A 27,553-nucleotide genomic window follows, 5' to 3' on the forward strand; every position below is an offset into this window, starting at 1 on the left:
ATTTTCAACACACGGAAGTGAAATATCTTTTGATATGATATGAAGTGAATGGCATCAGAATACCCCCTCACCTGAAATGGTATGGAGAATTTTCTTGGCATCGAAGTCTTTACTGACAGAAACAACTGTGCGGTAAATCCCAGGTTGCCAATTCTCAAGGTACTCCCCTCTGTTGGGAGTTTCGTTTTACTGAAAGCTCCGCTTCTGAACCAGCAACTTTGGTTGCTGCTCCTGCTAATTTATACTAACTTCTGAAACAATAATTATACTTCTTCGCCCGATTCATGGTCCAATTTGGCACCACGCATGATCCATATGATGTATTGTATGCTTATGGTGAATCTGAAACTGCATCTAATTTGTGGAGAGAAAACAAACAAAAGCTTTTTGGATAAATGGGTAGTTTGGCTATGATATGCCGTTAGCATAAGATTGTATAATCGTTGCGGAGTTCACAAGGTTCCATGGCTGATGAAACTTTTGTTTCGACTTGTCATCAATCCCCAACCCACTTTCCTTCACCCTCGAAAGTCTCAACTCCCCTAGCTTCATTTCCTAACTGTTACACATGTTTATGCCGCGACGCATCCTCCAGACTCCAGAGAAGGAGTAGTCCTCATCAATACATCAAAAATAATACGGAGTAATTCCTAATGAAGCCGATCTGACCTGCCTGCCAAATTTTATTGTTCATCAGCCTTACACGTTGCATCTTGCACCAGTCTGCTTTCACTACCCATCGACCTGTTCAAGACTCGTGGCAAATCGCCAAACTTACGTTTACACACGAGTGTTCTGCGCATGCCTGCCACATGCATATAGTGCCATATGCATGCCCCATATCTGTGAAAACGGGTTTTCTGACTGTGACCATGAAAAGCACTGGCAAAATCGTTGCCACTCAGTAAAGGAAACGGTCCCCTTAACCAACTGGGAGTACGTGAGATAGGCAAAAGGCTGGGACCCCACGACTTTTTGCTTGCTAAGTTACCAGCTCTGACCTAACCAATTAACGACAGCAACAATATCATATCCTGGCAGTACTCCACCAGGGGATAGTCAAAAAACTTGTATATATACATCGTGCACACTTGTCAGTGTTATCCTCAAGGGCCGGAGTGCGCATGCAACATCAACGTACACGATATGTCCTTATTGCAGCCAAATTGCAATTAATCGAGCTAGGTGGAATCTTACCGTCCCCATTAATTCCATTGTTTCCTTCGCCGATCGAGTAGTTGTTGTTCTTGGCTAGCTACAATAGCTTCTTTTGCTAGCTGCCTGCTTGCCTGCTGTTGGGAGTGGCCAGGCCACCGATAATATGGAGTCGACGAGCCCAAAGCTCGCAAACACAGACGTCGTGACCATTGATTTGTCAAGTCCGAAAGCGCCATGGACGCACGCACCAAGAGACTGAAATGGACATGTTTGGAGGCGAAGCAACGCGCGCTACGCTAGCTACACCCTTTTTTCTCATCTTTTCTGGCATCGTCTCCGCGTCTTTCTTTTAGGTTCCCGTCGACTTCAGGTAGCACGTATAGGCGGTGGTTGCTTCTATCTTCTGTCCCTTTTTTGCTTTCTCTCGACAAGCCGATAGCTCGTGTGCACTAATCTGTTTTCGAAATAATGGTGGTTAGGCCCTAAAGCATGCATTATCTATAGCTAAAGCAGGATATATATGTTGCCTTATGTCCTGATCGATCGATGGATGGATGGAGCACTGAATTGCGACCCGTGATGATTAGCCTGCACGATCGATCATATATACTTTCTTCAGACCTTATTATGGTCCAAATTACGAGTATAATAAGGACTCATATATATGTCCTGGCCGGCCCATTGTCGTCGGCTTAAGCTGTCGGTAGATTCGATCAGTTGCTGTATGTAATTCAATATTTCCCATTTCCCACAAAACAATATGATTTTTTTAGAGATAAATAATTTGATATTTTCATGAACTACTTAATTGACCTCTTAATTAATACGCTCCTTAATTAAACACACATGCATGCATCTTCGCCCGATCGTATGCATGTACACAATATGTATGAGTTGTCCGAATTGAAGTCTGATGCAACCAATTGATTATTAACGAGCTTATACGCGGTCCCTGATCTATAATTTCTTGTGGCGTACGTTTGACGGTTCGAGTGCTGCAGACTGCCAGTCCTATAGATATAGTCCATAAGATAAGTAAACCCATCTTTCTTAAGGATGCCTTGATTGAAACAGTGAAACATATATGTGCAATTATGCATGCTTCTAGTCAAATCGTGTGCGTGTCGGCATCATAATCCAACCGCGAAAATTGAGATAGATATACGCATCATAATCTGATGGACCATAGACGCTTTTCTGTCAGCATTCATCATACTCTTGTACTAGAAGATTGTACAGCTATATTAGCATACAGCTGATCAGGCCTTCAGATTTGGCAACGATCATAGTCGTTGCAATTAACAAAACTTAACGATCGAGGAGATAGTTAATAAGAACACTGCAGAAGTAAACACGTACGAAAGTGATCCTGATTTCTCATCCAAAAGCGATGCTCTAACGGACGACGTGCAGGCGAGGGAGGGGTATAATCTTGCTGAAAAGTTAGCATGGAATCCAAGAGAGGGATCGATGGACTGCTATGCGATGCTTAGAACCCACGTAAAACTAGCTAGCTAGCTGTCCTTATTAGCAAAGAAAAGGTAATTCAGCTAGCCGATCTGAGGTATCTGCATATGATATATTAGGGTTAATTGTGTCTTGTCCATCGCGGTGGCCGGGCTCGATCGATCGGGATAACAGAAAACAAGTGACAAGCCACCTCCACGTACGACGAGATGCACCAACAGCTAGCTACCAATTACCATGTGTGAATATATGTGCGTGCATGTGCATGGGTAAGTTTGAATGTGCCAATGTTTGGTTAAAAGAAAGATGTCATGCAAAAAGTTATCTCACCTACCTGCCGTCATTGTTTATACGTACTCACCTAATGTCAGAACGAAAAGAAGCTGCATGGTAATCTTTCTTCGAGGTGTCATGTCAATGTTTAACGAAACAATATTTATGTTCAGGAAAAAGATAAACAAACTGCGCGCACAGATCGAATGCAAGTGCAAAATAATACTTATATTGTTTCCAAAACAAATCGAGGCATATGGAAGCAATAAATACGAGGAATTTGATAGCACATTCTTTTGAACCAACAGGCGCGCTGTGGCACTTCTGTCAAAATATCATAAGGAATGATACCGTGCAAAAATCCTGTAAAAATATTACAATCAAGTGTGAGTTATAGCGCTTAATCATCTTGGCAAAAACAAACTAATGGACCACATGACAGCCAGACTATAGCACCTGCCACGTGCAACTGCACGCTTGCTCTTAATTAGGCTACTGTAAGCAAGTCATAATGGGAGAAGAGAAATTAAAGTATTAACTCACCAACAAGCTGCATGTTATTTCGAGGAGATATATGTATGAAGCATTTTGTGCGTGCATATTCTCCCACCATCCTTGGATATATAGCTGCAGATTCGAAAACGATCAAAGTGTGAGACACGTCCGGGTCACCACAGGCCAAGTACTACGGCACCCAAATATGCTGCCCAGCCCCCATTACACATGTGATATAACTAATCATGGTGATGGCTCTGTGAAGTGGTCCTTGAGTTCTCCTTTGTGGTGCGCCCCGGCCGTGCGGGCTAGACGAAGCTGTCCTGAGACCACAGGAGACCCCCATCAAGGCGCAGCAGCGCAAGGCAACAATTGCAAGCGATGGTACTCGTAGCTAGCACAGGATCATCGAACTAGAGCCTAATTAAGGTGGCGTGGTCCTGGCGCTTGTCTTTCTCGCAAAGCAACAAACACGAGAGCATTACGGACCAACTACATGTCATCCTGCCTGGAGCAGGGCATCTCTTCTGTTCGTCCGAGAGCGCCTCTAGCTCGGTCGGTCGTCGTTGCTTTGCTAGGCGGCCATGAGCTGGAGAGGGCCGTATGTATGTACGTGGGGTTTGATTAGTTAATTAATGAAGACTCATACGGAGTACTACACGAGAAAAAAATAGAAAGGGGCAGCAAGCAATGCAAGATGAACCTCTTCTTCCCGGCCAAATGAAACTCAAGGCTGTACATAAAACAGTACACAGACGTACACGTACGTGCGTGCGTGCAAGTACCGGCAGGTCCCTGTGCGAATGAATGTCTGACTGACACGGTAGTAATTGAACGTACGTACGTGCTTCGGTGCTTGGCTTTGTCACGTCGCGATTGATGATGGTCTTTTACGGAGGGCCGACCGCGGCTCGCAGAAAGCTGCGTGCTAGTAACTCCGATCCCCGAGCAAGTACGTGCTGTACTGTACGCAGTGGAGAGGAGAAACAGACCATAAACCTTGTTCCCCTGCTCGATGGATCCAAGTCGCAACACTGTCAAATTGCCGATCCTGGGCACGCACCGCGGGTGAGCTGAGCTGAGCTGAATCGGTCGTGGATGGGTTTGCACGGGAGTGCGCCCACGTGGTAAGTCTGCTGCGGCCGTAAACTAGTTGCCACAGGCTGTAAAGACCTCCTCACGGCTGGGCTGGGCTGGGCAGATCCATCCATCGGCCTGCTGCTCCCCACTCCGCTCCACTAACCAGCGCCCCGGATTTTTTTAAACCAAAATGCTCCACCATAATCCAACCACTTCCCACCCCCAATTTCAAATCCACGAAAAATTCGCACGTCCAAAGCGACGACACGCAGCCGTAAGCAAAGCCGGAGAGTAATCACGAGCCGGTAAGAGATTAAGCGGCTGGGTAATTAAAGGCGAGGGATTAAAACCCGGAAGCAGCAGCAGCAGTACTAGTATAAAAAACTGGGAAGCAAACGCGACCCGGCCGCGAAAGAGCACCACCACGGCTAGCCAAGCCAAGCCACCCGCGTCGTCGCTGCCCACAGCTTCCGTATCCGCGGCCGCGCCTCCCGTTTTTCCCGCTGCGGGACGAGCCACCGCCTCGCGCGGCGGCCGCCGCCGCCATGGCGCCGTTCCAGATGCGGTTCGGGCTCCGGCCGGTCTCCCCCTCCCGCTCCTACGACGAGGAGGAAGAAGAAGAGGAGGAGGACGAAGAGGAAGAGTTTGACGAGGATGAGGAGGAGGACATGGAGGTGGAGAGCGAGGGGACGGCCTCGCCGCCGCCGCCGATGGCGATGCAGGGCGGGAGGGGGGCGGTGGGAGGAGGGCTGGTGGGCGCGGTGGTGGGCGCGCTGCGGAGGTCGCTGGTGATGTGCAGCGCTGGCGCGGTGGGGGGCGAGGAGGAGAGCACCGACGACAGCGAGGGGGGAGAAGAGGAGGGGATGGAGATTGGCCGGCCCATGGACGTGCGGCACGTCTCCCACGTCACCTTCGACCGTTTCGGGGGGTTCCTCGGTCTCCCCGCCGACCTCGAGCCGGACGTGCCCCGCCCCACGCCCGGCGTCAGGTCAGCGCTCTCTTCCTTCCTGCCGTTTTTGTTTTGTTTTCCTTCGCTTTGTTTGCTTCTTCTTTAATTCGTTGTAGTTATTGTGCTGAGCGACTTTATGAACGAATGGCTGCTGCTGAACTGGCGATCGGAAAAGGCTAGTGCGTGCAGTCGTGCACTGCTATGCTAATATCTCTGGAATTTAGTTGTAATTTTCAGCACAACAAATAATTTTTTCGGGGTGATCGGGAATTTTCACTTAGTTTTTGCATCTTCGATACAGCAAGTTTTTTTTTTGTAAGGTACATGGTATATTGACACTTAGTCCAAACAAACAAATTAATTAATAATGATGAAACTTTAGGTAGTACAACTATTGTTTCCAGTGAATAATCGGGAGAGTTGATGGAAATATTCTGCTGTTAGAAAGATGGAAATTAACTCCTTTTTAAGATGAAAATGAACCGAGGTTTGCTCTTCTTTTGTTATGCTTATGCACTCAGAGATGGCTACAAACAGTGGGATTAATTAGTTCCACATTCCACAAGTGGATCTCCAAAAAATGTCAAGTGGTCTACTCTCTGCTTCTGCATATAATTGCCATGAAGCTTGGAGGATACAGGAGGGAGTGTGAGATAAATAAATTGATTTTGGGATTCTGTTGCCTGGCTAAGGGTTGGTCACTTTATTGGGTTTCGTAGCAAGACTTTATTTACTTATGTGCTTGACCTTGAAGTAAGGATTTCTTTAGGTGGTTGGCCAAGTGGCCTGGCCAGCATGGGCAACTCATGAGAATCTTATAACCTATGATATTTTGGATTAGGTGTTTAGGTTCATCTCATCATCTGTACTTGCATCAGATATAATATATGATGTTTTTGTCTTTCCTGCATTCACAAATGTCATTCACATCATCTTTTTAGTTTGTTAAAACCAAATCAGGATTTCATTATTTTCTTTTATAACCTAGCTAGATGAGCTAACAGACATGACATTCTCTTTGTCATAGCGCTGTCGTGTCCTACTCGATTTTTTTGACCTATAGCTACTTCAGATTCAAAGTTATCTGCAGTTCGCCTCAACTAAATATCCTCAAACGCGTTTCCCCAGATTAATAGTTGCTAACCTTATCTAGTTCCAATTCTGCATGCAGTGCAAGCGTATTTGGTGTTTCACCAACCTCGTTGCAATGTTCATACGATCAAAGAGGAAACAGTGTGCCTATTATACTGTTAATGATGCAGCGAGAGTTGTATCTACGAGAAGGACTTAAGGTATGAGCAGCTAAGCTAATCAATCAGCAACTTAGATGTCAGTCCCAAATTTGAAGCCCTCGGAGTGCTTATATATTTCCATTGTGTTCTTAGATCGAAGGGATCTTCAGAATTAATGCAGAAAATAGCCAGGAAGTCCGTGTTCGGGACCAATTAAACAGTGGTGTGGTACCGGATCAAGTTGACTTGCACTGCCTGGCTGGGTTGATAAAGGTGCTGCGAATTTCCTCAATAAGTCTTAACTGCAACAATTTTTATTATATTTTTCACTTTTTTTTTATTTCCTCGGTAACACTAACTAGCAGAAAGACATGCTCCTGAGACATCTCTGTTTCTGCAACTCATACATGTTTAGAGCATGAAATATCAACACCGGGAAGGAATACACAAAAAGTTTGTGCAACGAACAATAACATGAAAGTAAAAATGTATAAGATCTATTTGTGGGCAAGGTCTACTTAGGTATACATCTTATTTAACATTTTTTCTTGTACATCAGTTCGTGATCTGTGGTGCCTTTTGTAGGCATGGTTTCGGGAACTTCCAACAGGAGTATTGGACTCACTGACAGCAGAACAAGTAATGCATTGCAACACAGAAGAGGAGTGTGCTCTCCTTGCTTCTATGCTACCACCAATTGAAGCAGCATTACTCGATTGGGCTATTAATCTAATGGCCGATGTTGTGGAGCATGAAAACTACAACAAGATGAATGCTCGAAACATCGCTATGGTTTTTGCACCAAACATGACTCAGGTCATTGGAAATGTTTTATCTTCTTATCTACAGGGCTACTATATGTTAATAAACACATAAACGTGCACACACTAATCCCATGATATTTCTGTTCCAGATGGCCGATCCATTAACTGCCCTGATGCATGCAGTTCAGGTGATGAATTTTCTCAAGACATTAATCATGAAATCTTTAAAGGAAAGAGAGGAGGCAGCTGGAGCACCTAAACCGTTGCAATCATGCTCTGATTCCCCAAATGATCAAGAAGAACCTCAGATGCCAGAGCATTTGGAGAAACCGTTCAGTTGTTCAAATCAGGAAAGCACTGATCACCCTATGATTGACAAGGCTACTTCTGAAAAGCTCCTATTTGAAGCTGAACAAGTCCTCCATCATGATTCAAGACATGGTTTTGAAGGACAAGATAAGTGTGATATGGACCACAAGAAATGCCACAGTGGAGTTTCTCCTCTGGGTGATGAGGCGAATAACCAAGTCAACAGTTCCGGAAAGGAATTTGGTAGTAGAAATGCGGAAGGCTTGTTCGACAGATTTAGTTTCAGGAAAGGTGTCGAGAGGCTTTGCAGGCACCCCGTGTTCCAATTGAGTAGGTCCATGAAGAAGTCTCCAGACGTTGTGGTCTTTGATGGCACCAGAGAAGCAAGACAAGCTTGGGTATGATGTGATAGTGATATTTGTATGTAATTGGTAAATGGCAATGGGACTGTTTTCGCCTTTGTGCTTAGCTGATCTGTCGTTCCTCTGGTTTGTGAGGGTAGAAACGGTTAGCCAGTTAGGGAGTAGGTACTGCAGATTTGGGTGTACATTATAATCGTTTACTTGTGAGGAAAACGTCGGAGTCATTGTTTTTGTTTCCGATATGGCTATTCGTAAACAGAAGTCACAGTGAACTCGGCTTCTAGTGTATACTCCTGATATGATATTGTGTAACATTTACAGCCAACACAACTAATGTCAGTGAATGGCTGCATACATGCATTTCTTTTTCTTTTGAAGAGGAATGCATTCTCTGTCATGAATACTAGCTGTATTCATGATTTTTCTTGAAAAAACATGATTTTTCTTACCTTTTGTTTTAGTAGGAATGCATTTTCTATTAGCCAAACATGACGACACCAGCTATACCTGACCGCCCGTACTGGTCCCAACTGATGCTCCCAACTGAAGATGTCACCCCAGTTGGGAGTTGGGACATTCCACATCTTCTCAAACAATGACCATGTCAAATGGCACGGATGCAGGCACAATACGCATGCATATGCCACTGCTGCCCAGTGCATGTGGAGGGATATATGCAATCCTAGAAGCGTTCCACGGTTGTATCATACGTAAGATGGCCGTGCTTCCTCCCCCATGCTGTTCCTCGTTCCTCACAGCACTGATGCTGCTCCTGTTCCGTCCATCTCCAGCGTCGCCTCACGCTTTCTTCATCTTCGGCGACTCCCTCGTCGATGCAGGCAACAATGACTACCTCGTGACCCTCTCCAAGGCCAACGCCCCGCCATACGGTGTCGATTTCTCGTTCTCTGGTGGCAAGCCAACGGGGAGATTCACAAATGGGAGGACCATTGCAGATGTCATCGGTAAATTGCAAGAGAAGCAGTGTGCAGATTATCCATGCTTGATCTAACAAGCGTCTGTTTGGTATTGTGTTCTCAGGTGAAGCCCTGGGGCAGGACACCTTTGCTCCACCCTACTTGGCTCCAAACTCAAGTGCTGAAGTGATCAACAGTGGAGCTAACTATGCTTCTGGTTCTTCTGGCATTCTGGATGAGACTGGTTCTTTTTACGTATGTGGATTCCTCATTATATACTCCATACTTACCCCAGCTTGCTTTGTTTCTGAATTGTGATTGTCTGAAAATGTGAAAGTGGATTGTGATTGATTGTACGTGTGAAATTTTTGATTGGGTTGGCAGATTGGAAGAGTGCCTCTAGGACAGCAAATCAGCTACTTCGAGGAGACCAAAGCTCAGATAGTGGAGATCATGGGGGAGAAAGCTGCGGCTGAGTTCTTGCAGAAGGCGCTCTTTACAGTAGCCGTTGGATCCAATGACATTTTGGAGTATCTCTCACCTTCAATACCGTTCTTTGGACGACAGAAGTCTGATCCTGCAGTTTTTCTGGATACCCTGGTTTCTAACTTGGCATTTCATCTCAAGGTGCCAATAACCCTCTTAACTCAGTGTCCTACCTACTGTAATTTCCTTCCGTTTGCTCCCATTTTAACCTGATCTTACAACTTTCTTTACAAAATGAAGCGGCTGAACGAACTGGGGGCCAGAAAATTTGTCATTGCCGATGTCGGGCCACTCGGTTGCATACCGTACGTTCGTGCTCTGGAGTTCATTCCTGCAGGGGAATGTTCAGCAGCCGCGAACAAGCTCTGCGAAGGTTACAACAAGAGACTGAAGAGGATGATCAACAAGCTGAACCAGGAGATGGGTCCGAAGAGCGTGTTTGTCTACACGAACACGCATGACATCGTGATGGGTATCATTCGGCGGCACGGCCAATACGGTACGCTTCATTTTGCAGCACAAAAACTTGCAGGAAAAAATTGGTACTCGAGCAGTCAGAGTTCTGCATTTTGTAAACTGATGAAGTGTTGGATCTCTTATGCGGCTTGCCAGGTTTCGATAATGCGCTGGACCCTTGCTGCGGCGGCAGCTTCCCTCCGTTCCTCTGCATCGGCGTGGCCAACTCGAGCTCCACCCTGTGCGAGGACCGCTCAAAGTACGTCTTCTGGGACGCGTTCCACCCGACCGAGGCCGTCAACTTCATCGTCGCCGGTGAAATCGTCGACGGCGACGCCGTCGCTGCTTGGCCCATCAACATCCGGGCGCTGTTCCAGTATTAGTTACAGGTGAAAGAAGAAATCGAAGTGCGCAGCGCGCGTCATGGAATGTCTGGCTGGGCTGGATGTGTATTTTTCCGATCGGCATAATTAGATTGGACTGCACGTCAGTCTTTGACGTGTTCAATGTTTTTACTGACGACGGTGACTCTTACGAGCCAAAATTTATGGCGGTTTGGTTGTTGCTGCTCTTTTTCTGAAGTCCGGAAAGAAAAACCGTTGGCAGGAGTGCACGAGCACGACGCAGAAAAGATTTTTCGAAGAGCAAGTGCAAATTACTGCACTCCACGCGGCTATATATATAGGGATGTAGTGACATATGAGACAGTTGGACGCGTCAGGTTCCATGGAGGCTGCCGCGGCGGCTGCGGGGCCTGGTCAGAAGCCAGCGGCCGCGGCGGGCAAGGCGCCGTCGCTCTCGTCGTCCGTGGTTGCCACGGCGGCGAGCCTCGTGGCGGTCGGCCTGGGCGGCGCCGCGCTGCTGGTGTGGTGGGCGCTGGCGTTCCACCCGGCGCACGCGCGCCTGTGGATGGTGCCCGCGGGGCTCGTCCTCCTCGGCACCCCCATCCTCGCCTGGCTCTCCCTCTTCGCCTCCGGCCGCGGCCGCGGCCACGACGCGACTGGTGCACATGCAGTTACACCTGCTTAAGCGACCTGCAAGCTTCTGTCTATCCACATAGGAGTGCGGCGTACATAGTATATTTAGAAACGGAGGGAAAACGGAGGGAGTACTAGCGAGCTAGCCATTTCATCCATGCACAGTACTATGATCACTACTCAGCTTCTGTTTAATTAGTTTGATTGCTGCTTTTGATGTACACGAAACATATGTTCAGCGTTTCTACGGCAGTGTTCTTGCGAATGTTCCCGAGTTCTTCTTCACTCTTAACTTTTCGATCGTTTCTATCCGTTCACGCGGCGCCGAAAGTAGTCTAAAGCGAGCGTTCGTGTGCCGATCGAATCGTGCAAAGCCACACTCCCATTGGTCCTGGTCGGCGTCGATCTCGTCCCGTCGGTCGGACCAGGAGGTGGACGTGCATTATGTGCTGCCGCATGGGCATGGCCCCCAGGAAACGATCGTTTCTTTAATCGCCGGGCGGGCACGGATGCTTTCCAGTAGGTTAACGATAATATACTTCGGTACTGGGACTGGAACTAAGGATGCCCGTGAACGTATCATAAGAGGATCGAAGCTTGTTATCTTGTCATCTTAGTTTAAGCAGATAACGTGCTCGGTTCAAATACAGTCACCGCGCACAATGCGCAACGTAGTCAGTGATAAGAGATGCCGTAGGAGCCTCGTTGTTGGAACGTGACGAGCAGGCGATGCAAATCCACAATACTTTGATGGCCCGGTTTCATGTACACAGGAACACATTGGTTGGTTGCCATCCAGATGCGTACTGATGCAGTCATACAGAATGGCAACTGGCTACCTGCGATGCTTATATAGCAGGGAAATTTGGCACCATATTTTGCAGATTGGTGCAGCCCCGTTGTTGGAACCACAAATTATTAATGTGATTTCATGGAATTTCAGATTGAATTCCAATACCCAATTTCATGCAAGCCAAACAAGTTGGTTCCTGAAATTCAAATGAATTCCAGAATTCTATGCCCAAATGATGAAAGTCAAACGACATGCTTAAGAAAATCTCATAGACCACATTTATAACTAAGTCTCATGGAACAACAGTTTCTAGGGCAAGCCTTCTTACAGAACCACGGTTTCTGAGGGCAGACATTCTCACAAACCATATTCGGATAATTAATAGTGTTTGACGGTACTTCCGACAGGTGGGGCAAAGAGCAAAATTTTCAGAAGTTGACATGATCATCAATAGACAAAGGATACTCATGCACACATACATCAAAGCAAGTTCTTTTATTACTACTTGTTGGTCAAAAATAATATTCTCAATATTTACTTTCCCATACACACCTTTTGATTACCTCAATTTCTGTTGTGTCAGGACTACCAATCCACGACGAGCAAATAAGTGTTTCGATGAGACTGCAAGTATGATTTACCGGAGTTTGTTTCTCCGACAAATTGGTGATGACAACAACTGCATACAGCTTTCTCCAAAAACAATCGTGGATGCAATAATTGGTGTCATCACCAATTTGCCGAAGAAGCAAACACCGGCACATCGCACTTGTGGTCTCTTGAAGCACTTATGTTGCTCGACATGCACCGATAGGCCCAACACAACATAAATTAAGGTTATCAAACAATGTGTATGGGAAAATAAATATAGAGAATTTTGATCAAGAAATAGCTAGAAAAGAACTTGCTTAATTTCATGATATGAGCGCATGAGTATCCTTTGTCCAGCTTCTAAAAATTCTGCTCTTCATTGCGACCAATCTTTAAGTTAGTGTCTAGAAATACTATTAGGAAGGATATTTTGGGGCTGCATGAAGTCCAAAGGAACAAAATGGTTAGGCACTTTGCAAACTTTCCAAGCTGAGTTTACATAACTACAGACTTGTGGACTGTTGGCATCAAACGAGAGGCTACATGGCAGTTACTGCTCACTATATTGATGGTTCTTGGAATCTAAAATCTTCCTTGAGGTGAAAATCATTCTTTTTAGCCATTGTAAATCTGAAATGTTTATTTGTTGTTAGTAAATCTGAACTTGCACTTATTTTTATGTCTTAGGTTAATGTATCCACATGCTGCTCAGGTGATATGTGAAGCCTTCCGTACATGTCTTGTTGAGTGGCAGCTTGAGAGGAAGCTATCCATGGTGACCTAAGACAATTGCACATCAAATGACAAGGCTACGAAGATATTGCCAGATAAGTTGGATTCCAAATCACTTATGTTGAGAGGTGCTTTATTGCATACACGTTGTATTGTCCATATATTAAATCTCATCGTAAAAGATGTATAAGTGCTGCTGTTCTGGTTGTTTAGTTGCTGCTGTATAAGGGATGATGTTGTTTATAAGCTGATGCTGTTTATATGCTGCTGTTTAAGTGTTTAATTGTTATATGTTGTTGTTTAACTGCCATGGTTGCTGTTTTTTTTTGCTCCATGGTTCCCCATGGATATTCGGATATCCAGCGGGTATGGAACTATGGATATGTAGTACTGTACTCCATGAATAGTTTCGTGGGCGGGCAATGGGTGGGAGATGGACATGGATCTGGACAAGGTCCAACCGTCAAGACCCTCTCCATTGCTGTGTCGTGACTTACATATCCTCATACCTAAAGTTGCAAATTTTATGGTCGCATTGTTTCGCCAGAGACTTCATGATGTTCATCCTTGCTCAAGATGCCAGAGCAATCACTTTATTAGACCCCCTGTACTAGCTCAGTTTAAACATACTCCAGTCGTGACCTATTTAACCATAAGTCCACGAAGGGTGTGTTTGGGAGGGCTCTACTTCATCTCAACTCACTTCACCTCTAAACTTCACTCCACCTCAACTCTGCTTCACCTGACAAATATATTTGGCTCTTAACCCAGCTCCAGATCTACATTAGAGAAAGATTATTTTGAAATGTCTAAACTGTCCTTCCTATTTCCATGTTCTCTTTTTTTTCATATCAATTTGAAGACCAAAGTTCTTTGAAGACGCATTACAAAGATGATTTGGCTTACACGAACCTTGATTGTTTGCCTGTATTTTTTTTTCCTGTTCTCACATACTGCAAAATCAATCAAGCACATGTGAATGATGATTCTTCTACTAGCTCATGCACGCCATGATAACAGAACTAAGAAAAATGTGTGTTTCCAGAAAACATATACGACACAGAACGATCTGAACAAAAAACATAGGCACTGCCTCGATTGGATATTATACAGGGCGGCGAGGTCCTGGACATCCTAGTGAAGCCGGCGGCGGTCCATTCTTTGCTGCAGAACGTCGACACCTAATTCTTGGGAGCTCTGCCCTGATTGTATCTAGGGATGAGAAATAGGGCAGCGGGTTTGAGCATATGGTGGTGAGGTCCAGGAGAATGGCGAGGAGGAAGGCAGGGCAGAGGAGAAGGTCGGAGATGCTCTGGACGGGAGGAGCTTCGCCAGGCTGGGAGCGCTGTACCATGGGGGAAGAGGATGGGATGAAAAAGAATCAGGGAAAATGAGGAATCAGGGCAGGGGGTGGGTGGTCAGACGGGGTTATATCAGTGGCATTGGTGGGTAGTTCTATCCCAACTAGTCTGAAGTGGAGCAGGTGAAGCACCATTTTTCCAACTCCACAATTTGAACTAGAGGGTACTGGTAGTTCTGCTGCACTCCACCGAAATTGTGGAGTCTGAGGTGTTTGGGACAGCTTAACCTGCATCACTGTTGAAGCTGTAAAGGGGAGCTGTCCCAAACACGCCCGAAGTAACAAATCCTGGTTGGAATGACAATATTTATCTTTGGCATCGTATATTACCAATTGATGTTCCAGCAAAGCCAGGCAGGTGACTTGCTCTGAAAAGCACTACAACCATTTATTGAATTTTCTAATGCCCAAGGTAAAAAAAAAATCAAGTACAGTGATAAGTGGTTATTTTGTTTTAAATTTCATGCACTGATGGAATGGTGAAGCACTAGAACCGCTGGTTTGCACAGTGGCTATTCTATATCACACATTCCTCAACAGTTTTGTGTGTGATCCCTCATGATAATTACATGTAGTGCACAAGCAGGATGGTTATGGACCAAGGAAATAGTTTTCAGTACACCTACTGAAGTACAAAGAGGATGAATTTGAAGATAGTATCCCTCACGTTGTACAGGTGTTCCTTAGGATCAGGAAGTAAATAGTTTACTAAGAGATAATTAGTTGTGGCCTTAGTTCTATATGACACGGTCCTAATTAATATCTTTTTTTTCACACACATTTGAGCCGAAGTTGATTTGTAACTTATGCAGCATCGTTAGACTTTCTTTTGTACTAACATGAAGTTCACGTGCAGGCTTACAAGTATACAAAATACAAGAACTACTCTGAAAAAGATAATACAAGAAATATTCAGAAATAGAACGCACCAGGATTCAGATGAACATGTTTCAAATTGGATGGCCACCCCAATCAGACAGTTTCAGCTTCAGGGTGGACTTTGGATCCAGGGTAAGAAAAGAGTTGGATAGCATTCTTGTAGCTCATCTCGGCCAGTGTTGTCTCTGGCATTTCCAGTAGTGATGCCACAAACTTCAGAACCTGAAGAGAACAGCCATTTTTAGAAAGGGGGCAGCTTATTAGAATTCTTTTCTAAATCCATGATTGCTCAATATGAGAATGTGAATTTGTAAAGTAAGTAAACCCGAGCGGACTGGCCACTGTGTGCCAGTGCTGCGAGTGGATGTATGAAGCAGTTCAATAAAAATTAACAAAAGCACATAGAGTAACAGTTCAATACTAAGATCACTGGAATAAGATCATACTGAACAGGGAACATTAATGTTGAAACAGTACTCAAACAGAGAAAATATTGTCCCCGGAAAGGTTTAGTTGTTCATAGACTATAGCATATTAGTTGAGTCGAGATTCAGAGATCTGCAACAAAGCAATACACAAAAGTGATGTGGACGATTTGCTAAGAACATTATCAGGCAAAGGCATCAGGGCACAAATCATACAATGTGGATATTAGCTGGATGGTTCAAGGATTCATTTGAAGAAGTAGCTGCCTGAGAATTTGCATCTCTGTGGCACTTATAACCATCTGCGCCTGAACTGTCAACAAGGACTGTTGACAGAGAAACATCGTCCATCTTTGGTAAAGCATCCGGTGCATCTGTCTCTAACAGAATTTTGTCCAAGGGTATCTATTAAAAGTACAAATGCAGTTCACTAGTAAATCCGTGTGAGGTGGAATCATGTGGAATATAACTAACCCAGTAAGATCTCGAGGAAAAAAGAATTAACACTTACTGCTTGCAGAATTTGCTTTGCCTTAGTGGATTTCAGGCCTGTAAGGAAACCAGACAACGAAAAGTAACAACCTAAATTTGCAAGGCTGATCACCATTTCTGCAGATCCCATATAGGAATGCAGCAGCACACCTGCTGGGAAAGGCCCAGATTGCCTGCAAGCAACCAAAGTGTTAATATAATGAAGGCAATATACACCAGTTATTTACAGAGAAAATTATGAGAAGCTACAGGACATCCACAATAGCATAATGGAAGTCTGGTGAAACACGTACTTTAGTGTGACAGTTTTATCTAGGACCAGCACTTTTCTTGAGGTTTTGATAATCTATGTAATGAAGAGTTTCTAAACCTTCCAAGAAACTGGTGTTTACCATATCCTGAGTAAACTATTTAAAAAAATAGTGATGTCAACGTACACAAAAAAAACTACCCGTACCTTAGTTCATGACATGGGGGATGATGGCTCTATGGCCAGTACGGTGACCCTGAGCCCAAGAGGCACAGCAGCTCCATGAAAGTAGCCGCACCTCAAGGGCAGGGAGGAAATGGACGGGATAATTAGATTGATTTGTTCTTTACCCTCATAACGATTACATAGGGCCCTTTCATAGGGAAGAGTAAACATGACATCCAAGAAACTAACCTCTACTTTCCTAACAAACCATATCTTAATATTCATATCTAATCTCTTGCCTAACTAATCTAAAAGGTACTCCCTCCGTCCCAAAATAACTGTCGTGGATTTGTACAAGATCTTATACAAATTCACGACACTTATTTTGGGACGGAGGGAGTACTATACTACTATATCGTCCCTTATTTGGATGCCTAGGGTTGTGTCCCTATAGAGATGTATGCCCATGGTGCGTACATAACCATACGGGAAAGAGTGGAAATAATGAAGATAAAATAAAGATCAAATATGCCTTACTTTAGTATTTCCAGTAGATCACCAAAGGCACGTACACAATGAACAGAAACAGGTTTCTCCAACTCCTTAGCAAGTTCAAGTTGTCGTTGGAATACTTCAACCTGTGACAATATAGATATGCTAATGTTATGGTTAGATAAGAAACAGTACAACTGAAGCCATGGAATTAGCTAAAATGGCTATATCCACCAGATCATATAACTGAATCTTATGGTTAAAACCATATGCAACAAGAAGTGCAGATGGGTCAATGCTAAGAAACCTGTTCTCCAAAGTCAATAGTTTTGCCGTGCGAGCCTTTGTCCAGACCAATCTGCATAATAGTGAAATGTACAAGATATCACCGCACATGCTAAAAGGGAAACAGAAGATACATAGACCAATTTCGATAGTTATTATTACATTCGATTCAGAGACGGTCTTCTCGGCTTTAGAATTACAGTAAGCAGATGATCGTAATTTAGAGAACTGATGCCTAGGGAAGCCTTAGTTTGCACTTCATGTCACTCCAGAGAATTACTGCATTTCCATTAGTTGCTAAATGACCTGGAAGTGTAACAAATTGACGGATAAAGCTCACCTCGCCAACAGCCGCTTCTGGGGTCTCCGAGAAGAACCGCCGGAGCGAATCCATCCAATCGGGCGACCTCTCCGGTACCCACCTACCAAATTCAGGAGTTCAGAAACCACAGAGCATACACAGCAGCAGTGCGCGGCGGAGAAGCGACCACAGAATCTTGCCATGGGTGGAGGCCGAAGCAGGGGACGACGGATGGGTGCTCCTGGGCCATCTGCTTGACAAGGTGCCAGTCTTTCTGCGGGCATCCAGTACACTAGAATTAAGGGAGGAGCGGTTTCTCGCGTTCACAGATGAGGCAGCGGCAGGGTTTACCTCGGAGGTGCCGTTGACAGCGAATCGGGCGACGCCGGAGGCTGTCGCGGCGCGTATGATGGTGGGGGCGGCCGCCGCGATGCGGGGGTCCTGCAGGTGGCAGTGGGCGTCGAAGAGACGCACGGCGGAAGCGGCGCGCCCCGGAGCCTGGGCCATGGTGGAGACTGGAGAGACGTGGTGCGCCGGAGACGGTGCGGAGACTCAGGTCGTTGCAAGCTTGCAGCGGTGGCCAAGTCAGAGTCAGCGACGGGACGGTCACGGGCCGGAAGAAGAGGCCCAGAGCGAAGAGCATTTCGATGGACTGAGTGGAGAACCATGGTGCGCCGGAGACGGTGCGGAAACTTAGGCCGTTGCAGCGGTAGCCAAGTCAGAGTCAGCGACAGAGGACGGTCACGGGCCGGAAGGAGAGGCCTGGAACGAAGAGGATTTCGATGGGCCGAGTACGGTTATTTTTCACGCAAGGGTACTACTAATGTTCCCTCAAAAAAAAACTACTAATGAAATTCCCCTAAAAAAAACTACTAATGAAATCATCTTCATGCGACAATTGACGGATACAACAGGACAAAATAGATTCCTAAAAAAACATGACAAAATAGAGGTGTAGCACAAAGGTATCAGGAAAAACCTTGCACAGAGTAAAGAGGGGATAGCCAGCGATCCAGGTAAATGGATGTCACTTTTTTTCAACACGGAGATATCTAATAGCAAGAGGGGGTGGGACGGCATCCTCAAGGTGGGGAACAGCACAAAAGAGTGTCACAGCCGTCAGGTAGGACAAAGCCAACCAAGGATTTCCCGACCCCAAACTCACCAAAAGCAGACCATGGGGCAGGGGCAGGAGGCTATCAAGCAAGAAGAAAAACGGAGGAACTCCGGATCTGGTCGGTCCGTTTCCACAGGGGCACCGATCTGGCCGGCACAGGGCAGAAGCAATGTGGGGGTGTGAGAGTGGGATGCGACGGTGCACATGGGGGCCCTGCACCCGGATCCGACCGAGGCACACTGCAGCGGGCCGGATCTGGCCAGGACAATGTACAACCGTTGGAGGACGCACGGGGCCACCCTCGACAACGGCACGGGGAGGAGCGGCCGAAGGTTGGATACCGGGCAGGCGGCGGAGCTCCTCCCAAATATTGCCCGTAGTCGCCAGATCCGGGGAGGAGAAGGGCATATCTTGCCAGGGATCAGCAGGACGATGACAAGCACGAGTCACAGGAAGGAACCAAGTCCTCGCCACCACCGTCGTCGCCACGGCCCAAGCTTGGCTGGCGACGAGGGAAGACAGAAGAAGCGAGTGTGGTGGTGGCGGCGCTAGGGTTTACCCTCGAGTCCCCCCACGAGAGAGGCGACGCGAGGATAGGTTTTCGGCATACCCATAAGGAAAGGAGGTGAGGATAATTAAAGGAAACGGGGCCAACATCGGGTTTTTTCTTTGCGCGTGGAACTAGTCGCGCCGCGGGTTTCGGTATCAGAGAGGGTTTAGAATCTGTTCCAGCTGCAAAAAAAAAGTGTTTATTCTCTATTTCCTCATCAATCAACGCTGCTACGTTTATTTCCTTCTAAAAACACAGCGCTGCTACTTGCCATTCACTCATGACACGGAACTTCTTTTAGCGAAACTCACTAATCACGATGCAGAACTAACCAGAGTACCTTCGCTTCGTTGTCAAAAAAAATTATGCATCATGAGTAAATGGTACAAGTAGCATCGTTTGTCAAGAAAAAAACAGAGCATCTTCACTTGGGCTTGGGCTTTGGGCTGGACACGAAAAGTTCCGCTCTTCAAATACCCGGACAGCGCAGCCACCTCTAGCTCTCCTGCTCGCGAGTGTCCATCACCATCGCCCATCGATGCTATCCACATCGATCTTCGGTGAGCTTGCCACCAGGGATAGCCATTCAAGAGAAGTCTGAATCTCATGGCATCTGTTGAGACATGGGAGCGTCCGAGACCTGCAGAATCCAGCGGAACGCTTGGCCTTGCTAGCTCCCAACTGAAATGATGGCAAAACGCCTCAAAGGTGGCTCCCGGCACCATCCGTTCCAATTCCCTGATCCAAGCGATCAAGGAATGCGCAAGTACCGGTTTAGAGAGGATGAGGGGGGGGGGGGGGGAGAGGCGCATGCGCTCGCGCGAACGCATGCTAGGTTTTGGCAGGGGAGAGATGATGGGGGAGAGGCATCAAGCGACGATGAAGAGCCCCAGGGTCCTTCATTGAAGCCGGTGCTGGGGGAGTTCGTCGATTCGGCGTTCGCGAAGACACAGGATCGTCGGCACAAGTTCGCGCCCGGAGGGCGACCATCGGGGGGAGCCTTTGCTCATTGGGAGGAATGGTGGCGTTCGATTCATCGTAATGTTGATGGATCGTTCTGCTCAGTGGTTCGTGAGGAGACTGGAGTTGGTCTGAGCCAGATTCAGCGGATGGATTTGAGTGTTGGGCGGGGGGCTGCTATGCTGCCTGCTCCGGTGATAGTTCGTTCACCGGAATTGGAGGTGGTTGCTTCTCCGATTCGCTCGATGCCGAGTCTCTCTGATAATGAGGAAAGGGAGACCTCTGATTTTGAGGCTCACCTCATTCGTGAGAAGATTTCTCTGGTGAACGCTACCATGGATGAGCATGGCGGTGCTTCAGGTTTGAATCAATGGAGGGCCCCGCTGTTGAACAGCACCAGGGTTGGGTTGCACCATGGTCAGGCCAGGTTGAGGTCGATAGGACCCAATCTAGCCGAGGTGGCATGCACGGATGAAGAGGATGAGGGGCAGTCTGGGGATTTTCTGGGACATCTCCACCCCTTATTCCAACATCTCTGGGAGAGGGCGGCAGCTAGGGTTCCTGAGAAGGGGGGTGGTATGGCGGCCGGAGAGGGAGGTGATTGGCAGGGTCGGGGTGGTTTTGGCATTGGAGGAGGAAATCGGGGAGGAGGTGGCGGTGGCAACAGACAGTGGCAAGATGGTAGAGGCGGGGGATTCTACAATCAACGCCCGCCTTTGGGACAAGTTTCTGGTAATCACAATCAACTTCCTCCTCCTCAATCGCAGCAACAGATCCAACAGGTTTCTGGGCAACAGACTCAGCAAAATCAGCAGTATGTGCAGCAGCCGCAGCAGGTGCAGCAGTCGACGAACCAGTCATAGAATCATAGCTATGCAGGTGTGGTGGTTTCGTAGAACAACCAAATGGGTCGTACTTAGGAGATGGGGCAATCTCAGATTGTTTCCCATCGAATTGTGGCGACTAGTGGAGGGGAGGGGGGAGCAGGGAGGATCCAGGCACTCCTCTGGGATTAATCAACCGGGGGGCAGTGCAGGAGGAGGCGCGGGAGGTAGTGGTGATGCAGGAGGGAATACTAGACAAACTGGGTGGGGTGCTCAGTTTGGTGGCAATAGTGGGAAGAAATTAGTGCAGTGCTCTAAGTATAAGGAGTCGGGACATGTTCTGAAAGAGTGCAAATCTGTGGTGCGGTGTCTTGTCTGCTCTAAGGGTACACACTTCACTGAAGATTGTGTGTGGCCTAAACAGGTTAAGCCAGTTACTACGTTTGTGGGATATGGTGCTCCTGGGCTTGGATGTATCATGATTCAGAATTCAAAGGCCTCTAATCTTGGTGATCATGTGAACCCTATGGCAGTAATACATACCAAAGGGGTCGTGATTGATGAACAACAGTTGGTGAATAGTTTTCAAGTTATGTTCAAATGAAACTGGGAGTGGAGAGCTAAAGGAAATGGGCAGAATCAGTTTCTGATGAGGATGCCTAGTAGGGCAAAACTGGAGGAGCTATGCAATTTTGAGAATTTCAAGCTAAAAGGACTAAGTACAAGTGTAAAAGTGACTGAATGGGTGCCTGATATTACTGCTAATGGCAAGCTAAACACTGTGTTGGTCAGAGTTAGAGGTTTTCCAAATTCTCTCAAGCATTATATGGGAATGTGTGAGGTGGGGTCTATTTTGGGGCCCGTTGAAGTCACAGGGGCAGGAGCTCACCTCTCAGGTTCAGATAGTGCTCTGAACTCAGCTTCAGCAGTTGACTTAGAGACCACAGATTGTTTCTTGCTTCTCCAAGACACCAGATTCCCACCAACAAAAACACAGTATCCCGAGGTTGACCTCCTGTCATCCAAGCAACTCGCCCAATCTGCATCACTGTATCCATCTATATTCAGATGGCCATTACCCTTAAACATCAATCCCTTGCCAGGACAACCTTTCAAATATCTAAGAATGCGATGCACTGCATCAAGATGTCCACTTCTTGGGTCATGCATGTATCTGCTTACTACGCTTACTGCATATGCAATGTCTGGTCTTGTGTGACATAGGTATAGGAGCTGTCCAACTAATTTCTGATACTTCTCTCTGTCTACGGGTTCACCACTTTGGGCTGCCAATTTGTGGTTCTGTTCAATCGGAGTTGAAGCTGCCCGACAACCCAACATAACCACATCACTCAAGAGATCTAAGGTATATTTTCTCTGAGATAAAGCTATTCCTGTAGGAGATCTGGCCACTTCTATACCAAGAAAATATTTAAGCTGACCAAGATCCTTAACCTCGAACGTCTCACTTAAGCACTTCTTCAGTCTTGCTATTTCCTCTTTGTCATCTCCTGTAATTATGATGTCATCTACATAAACTGCGAGTATAGTGATCTGTTGCTTGGAATGCTTGTAAAAAACGGTGTGATCTCCATTACACTGCCCGTAACCCATAGAACACACCGCTTGCCTAAATCTGTCAAACCATGCCCTTGGAGACTGTTTTAGGCTATAAAGAGACTTATTCAATCTACATACCTTCCCAACCATTTCATGTGTAGAGAAAGCAGGTGGAATCTCCATGTACACCTCTTCTTGTAGGTCACCATGTAAGAAAGCATTTTTAACATCGAGTTGGTGCAGTGGCCAACCAAAATTAGCAGCACATGATATTAAAATTCTTACGGTGTTCGTTTTTGCAACTGGTGCAAAGGTCTCATCGTAATCAATACCATACGTCTGGCTGTATCCTTTAGCTACTAGCCTTGCTTTATATCTTTCAATCTTCATTTCAGGGTTTTGCTTTACAGTAAACACCCATTTGCATCCAACAGTTTTTTTCCCTTCGGGAAGATAAGTTAGCTCCCAGGTTTTATTCTTTCTCAAGGTCTCCAATTCATCTATCATGGCCCCAAACCATTTTGGGTCATGCTTTGCAGCTCTCCAATCCTTAGGAACAATCACTGTTTGTAGGGACACCACAAAAGTCTTGAACGACGTAGACAAGGCAGCATAGGAGACATAATTGCCTATGTCATGCTCAATACCATACCGGTTGATTGGCCTACTTGCTGCTTCCCTTGTTCCTTTCCTCAAGGCAATGGGCAGATCTAGAGAATCCCCTTCAGGCGTACTCCCTTCAGACGAGCTGTCAATATTTTGACCATCATCAAATTGCTCCCCCTGTACCGGATTATCTTCCCCTTGCTCCCTCTGCCTGTGAATTACTTGACCTAGCTGAGTGTTTTCACCTTAACGCCTCCTCGTATACACTTGTAGATTAGTTTGCTCATTGACCCGTGGCCACCTCTGCTCATTTTCCTCAGCCCCCAACTATTTGCTGAGGTAGTCTTTGTTGCGAGTGTCCATTCTCCCCTTCTTGAACATCTGCAGACAATGGCTGATGGTCAAGCTCTTCAAACAAAGCACTCAGATCTGTCTTCTCCCCATAGTAAGGTTCAGATTCCCAAAAGGTAACATCCATACTAACAAATGTTCTTCGTTCTATAGGACTCCAACATTTATAACATCGTTTTCCTATAGAATAGCCAACAAAGATACACTTCACTGCTTTCGGATCTAGCTTACCCATTGTCGGTCTGTGATCCCGAACAAAGCATGTGCAGCCAAATAACTTAGGTGGAACCAAAAATTTGTTCTCCCCTAGTAGCATCTCACAAGGTGACTTCATGCCAATAACTCTTGAGGGAGTACGATTGATTAAATAAGTTGCTGTTATTACAGCTTCACCCCACAAAAACTTTGGAACATTCATTGTAAACATTAAGGAGCGAGCAACTTCCAGAATATGGCGATTCTTTCTCTCTGCAACTCCATTCTGTGGTGGGGTATCTGGGCAAGAAGTCTGATGCAGTATACCTTTCATTGACAAGAATGTACCAAATTTCTTGTTCACATATTCTGTCCCATTATCAATCCGGATCGCTTGCACCTGCACATGAAATTGAGTGTTCACATAGGAGTAGAAACCCTGAAAGCATTGGAATACCTCATCTTTATGTCACATGAGATAAATCCATGTCATACGAGTATTGCAATCAATAAATGTCACAAAATATTTCATCCCACTGACAGAAACAACCGGACATGTCCATACATCAGAATGGATTAACATAAATGGAGAGATACTTCTAAGACCCCTGCTAACATAAGTGGTTCTTGTGTGTTTTGCATATGCACATGCATCGCACTTAAGTTTGTTCTTATCAACCCCACTCATTACATCAGGAAACACTCTACTCATTTTCTCAAAAGACACGTGACCCATTCGACAATGATGGATAATTGCCATCATCTCCCTTTCTCCCAGCATGGCTGCAAGCACGGTGCTTCTGGATGCCCCTCGGTTCATATACCACAGCCCATTATGCCTGGTTCCTGTCCCGAGCTTCCTGCCAGTCTGCCTCCACTAAATCAAACACATGTATTTGTCAAGTGTTATCCTGCAGTCCAGTTGGTCAATTAATGAGTTTAATGACACCAAATTAACAGGAAAAGCTGGAACATGTAGTGCTGAAGACAATTTTATGCATGGTGTACAATGAACTGTTCCGACCCCCTTAATTGGTTGTGAGGTGCCATCAGCAGTTTGAATTGTTTCGTTATGTTCGGGTGGATACTGGATATATGAATTAAATTCATTGAGAGTTCCCGCAACATGTTTTGAAGCTCCAGAATCGAGTATCTAATCTGAGAAGGATTTATGGGGAAATATAGACGCATTTGCAGAGTTACCTTCTTTTGTGTAGACAGCATGAGCAAAGTTTCCGAAGTTGTTGTCCACCTGACCTTTGTTATTCAACTCCCGTGCGATGCACTTGCAGTTTCCTATTATGCAGCTGCCACATGTGCCCTTGAAGGTCCAGAGTTGTTGTGGCCACCTCTACCTCTTTCACCTCGGTAACTTCCCTTGTTATAGCCTCTTCCTCTTCCACGCCTTGGAGCTGTGCATTCATAACTCAGATGGCCTGTTATCCCACAATTAAAACAGTCCCTTGTCTCTTTTCTTTCAGTTGCAACAAATGCCGAACATCCTTGAACAGTCCCTTCACTCTTCATCATCTTTAGTCTCGCCTCCTCTTGAGCCATCGCTGCTATGGCCTCCTTGAGTGAAGGAAGAGTGGGTTGATGAAACAGTCCAGCACGCCTCCCTTCAAATTCCGGGTTCGGCCCCTTGAGAAATTTCATTACCCACCTGCGCTCAATCCATTTCTAAGCAGCCAACACACATTCAACATGTGACAACTCCAATGGATCGTAGTGATCTAAATCAGTCCAAAGATGCTGCAATTCTGCCACATATTCCAGCACCGATCTCTCTCCTTGCTTCATATCATGCACCATATCCTCTACCTGGGCTATCACCATCACATTTCCTTTGCCTGAATACATTGTTTCCAGGGTCATACACATCTCTACTGCACTGGATAATGACTCCATAGAAGCAGCAATGGTTGGAGTTAGAGAGTTCAGCATCCATGCCCGCACCAGCGAATCAACAATACTCCACTTCTTCCATTCTTCCCCCAACTTATCCACTGGCTCTCTCACTTCACCCTTCTCGTAGCCTATCAGCCCTTTTGTCCCCAATATCAGCAGCCCCCTTCTAGACCAGCTCAAATAATTTGAGACTCCCTCTAGCTTGATGTCATTTGACATCAACTCCACCTTTTGAACTACTTCAGGCTGTGGAACAGAAATACCTGAGGATGAGGCACCATCTGCCTTGACAGTGAGAAGCTCAACCAGTTGCTCCAACACCTTGGTGACATCTCCTATCTCTTCCGCCTGAGATGCACCTCCTGTTGCTTGCTGCTCCAGCCGCTCTCTCCTTCACCCCTGCTTCTCCTATCCTAAGCAGATCTAGGAACGGGATTCTCTCCCTCTCAGCCTGCCTACCCTAGCTGTGAACTTGGCTCTGATACCATGAAGTCACAGGGGCAGGAGCTCACCTCTCAGGTTCACAGTGGCAGCTAGGGTTAGAGCCCTGGGACAGAACATACCCACACATAGTTAGGTGGGCCTAATGGGCCATACCAGTAACTGTTCAGGATACCTCTTCAGTCCAATACCTCTTAAATCCAACACCTATGTTGGATGTGGATATGGAAAAGCTCAAAGAGCATGACATGGTGTTGGTCAAACTGGGAATCAGGGATCTTGCAAAACTTCCAATCCAAACTGAGATTATTACTAGGGATCTGCTGATATATGATCTCTACTTTTCTCTGGAACAATTAGTTGAGGAGGGCTGGCAGAACAATCTTAGAGCAGTGAATGTTAGAAGTAGTGAGACCAGAGATGGCAGAGATCCTAAAAAACGAAAGGAATGATATGAGTGCCAAGGAAATTATCCATCTGGGGAGCCCATGTTTGGCACAGTTTGAGTCTGCTAAAAGGAATATGGGGGAAGCTGAAGGAAGTAGATTTGCTCATTTGCTGCTAGGGGAAGGTAACTCTACTGAGAAGACTGGAAGACCTGAGGCTAATGAACAGATGCAGCAGGTTGAGGAAGAATTGTCCAGAAAAGCTGCTTTAGTGGAAAAGGAGAAGAGAGCTTTGGCTGAATTAGCTAAGGAAAAGTACAGGATGGAACAAGAACTACAAGCTCATCAGGATCAGCTTGCAAAAACTAATCAGAAACTGATAGAGGTTCAAAAGCTGCTGGAAATACACAAGGACTATGGATATGGGGGTAGTCAAAACTCTCAGACAAATGAAGAAGCTGAGGATGAAGAATTGGTGGATTATACTGACAACCAGGTGGATGGTGATGGGCAAGGTTCACAGCAGGCTGGGCTGGATCCTGACAAGATTACTGATCAAGAGGAGGTGCCTGATGCTGAACAACAAAACAATAAGATCCCTGTACCTTATCCTAGAAGATGTCATAAATTGAAGGATAAGGAGTTGAAAAAGGTAGAGAATTTGGCAATTGACAGAGCTAAAGCCAAGGATAACATGGGGAAATGTACAAATGGTGACTCTTCCTTCCTATCTAATGATAATGTATCTTTATTTCAAGTTGCCTCTACAATTGGTATTAATTTAGGGGTAGCTATTGACATGGTAGATCATAATATAGGTTTGCTTAAGGACCTTGAGCAAGCTAGAATTGATCTTTATTCTCAACAGCATAGGACTCCTGATTTGGGATGTTCTACTGATGCTGATTTGAGCAAAATTGGAGATAAAATCTTAGATGAGCTTTTAGTTGATCTTGATGAGAAAG

General features: G+C 46.0%; 4 protein-coding genes across 7 annotated transcripts; 3 read left to right on the forward strand and 1 right to left on the reverse strand.

Annotated features, from left to right (window-relative positions):
- Positions 1–3,102: 3,102 nt before the first annotated feature.
- LOC100835490 (uncharacterized metal-dependent hydrolase BUsg_343) lies at positions 3,103–18,348 on the reverse strand. Of its 3 annotated transcripts, XR_001404787.2 has the most exons (10): positions 18,042–18,338; positions 17,891–17,964; positions 17,730–17,811; positions 17,412–17,462; positions 17,150–17,250; positions 16,217–16,370; positions 15,922–16,110; positions 15,331–15,502; positions 3,442–3,525; positions 3,103–3,261 (listed from the first exon to the last, which is right to left on the reverse strand). XR_001404787.2 is itself a non-coding variant. In XM_024455711.1 (8 exons), exons 1-8 carry the CDS (start codon positions 18,195–18,197, stop codon positions 15,374–15,376), a joined length of 936 nt encoding a protein of 311 aa, XP_024311479.1. In that variant the 5' UTR covers positions 18,198–18,336; the 3' UTR covers positions 15,182–15,373. The 3 variants fall into 3 exon arrangements, 2 of the variants coding, with proteins under 2 accessions (XP_024311479.1, XP_014751421.1); XM_024455711.1 differs by lacking the exons at positions 3,103–3,261; positions 3,442–3,525 and having other exon boundaries at positions 15,182–15,502; positions 18,042–18,336; XM_014895935.2 differs by lacking the exons at positions 3,103–3,261; positions 3,442–3,525; positions 15,922–16,110 and having other exon boundaries at positions 15,182–15,502; positions 18,042–18,348.
- LOC100842108 (rho GTPase-activating protein 5) lies at positions 4,862–8,414 on the forward strand. The gene is made up of 5 exons (XM_010241993.3): positions 4,862–5,461; positions 6,594–6,714; positions 6,808–6,927; positions 7,240–7,470; positions 7,568–8,414. Exons 1-5 carry the CDS (start codon positions 5,019–5,021, stop codon positions 8,129–8,131), a joined length of 1,479 nt encoding a protein of 492 aa, XP_010240295.1. The 5' UTR covers positions 4,862–5,018; the 3' UTR covers positions 8,132–8,414.
- Positions 8,579–10,331, forward strand: LOC100835179 (GDSL esterase/lipase At5g41890). Of its 2 annotated transcripts, XM_024455710.1 has the most exons (6): positions 8,579–8,799; positions 8,881–9,054; positions 9,131–9,261; positions 9,391–9,633; positions 9,733–9,991; positions 10,105–10,331. In XM_024455710.1, exons 1-6 carry the CDS (start codon positions 8,685–8,687, stop codon positions 10,329–10,331), a joined length of 1,149 nt encoding a protein of 382 aa, XP_024311478.1. In that variant the 5' UTR covers positions 8,579–8,684. The 2 variants fall into 2 exon arrangements, with proteins under 2 accessions (XP_024311478.1, XP_003580366.3); XM_003580318.3 differs by having other exon boundaries at positions 8,579–9,054.
- On the forward strand, positions 10,529–11,194 carry LOC100842417. Its single transcript, XM_003581509.4, has one exon. It carries the CDS (start codon positions 10,648–10,650, stop codon positions 10,975–10,977), a length of 330 nt encoding a protein of 109 aa, XP_003581557.2. The 5' UTR covers positions 10,529–10,647; the 3' UTR covers positions 10,978–11,194.
- Positions 18,349–27,553: the final 9,205 nt, after the last annotated feature.

Source organism: Brachypodium distachyon, chromosome 5, assembly GCF_000005505.3.
Source record: "Brachypodium distachyon strain Bd21 chromosome 5, Brachypodium_distachyon_v3.0, whole genome shotgun sequence".
In the NCBI taxonomy this organism is placed as follows: Eukaryota; Viridiplantae; Streptophyta; class Magnoliopsida; order Poales; family Poaceae; genus Brachypodium; species Brachypodium distachyon.

Bases quoted from the DNA above. Each gene is read 5' to 3' on its own strand.
- LOC100842108 (XM_010241993.3), top strand. From the start codon at position 5,019: ATGGCGCCGTTCCAGATGCGGTTCGGGCTCCGGCCGGTCTCCCCCTCC. The intron at 5,462-6,593 runs GTCAGCGCTCTC...TTCTGCATGCAG, and splicing joins CGCCCCACGCCCGGCGTCAG to TGCAAGCGTATTTGGTGTTT. The intron at 6,715-6,807 runs GTATGAGCAGCT...TTGTGTTCTTAG, and splicing joins ATCTACGAGAAGGACTTAAG to ATCGAAGGGATCTTCAGAAT.
- LOC100835179 (XM_003580318.3), top strand. From the start codon at position 8,685: ATGACCATGTCAAATGGCACGGATGCAGGCACAATACGCATGCATATG. The intron at 9,262-9,390 runs GTATGTGGATTC...TTGGGTTGGCAG, and splicing joins ATGAGACTGGTTCTTTTTAC to ATTGGAAGAGTGCCTCTAGG. The intron at 9,992-10,104 runs GTACGCTTCATT...GCGGCTTGCCAG, and splicing joins TCGGCGGCACGGCCAATACG to GTTTCGATAATGCGCTGGAC.
- LOC100842417 (XM_003581509.4), top strand. From the start codon at position 10,648: ATGAGACAGTTGGACGCGTCAGGTTCCATGGAGGCTGCCGCGGCGGCT.
- LOC100835490 (XM_024455711.1), bottom strand. From the start codon at position 18,197: ATGGCCCAGGCTCCGGGGCGCGCCGCTTCCGCCGTGCGTCTCTTCGAC. The intron at 17,965-18,041 runs GTAAACCCTGCC...GGATGCCCGCAG, and splicing joins CTGTCAACGGCACCTCCGAG to AAAGACTGGCACCTTGTCAA. The intron at 17,463-17,729 runs GTGAGCTTTATC...ACTATTATGCAG, and splicing joins CAGAAGCGGCTGTTGGCGAG to ATTGGTCTGGACAAAGGCTC.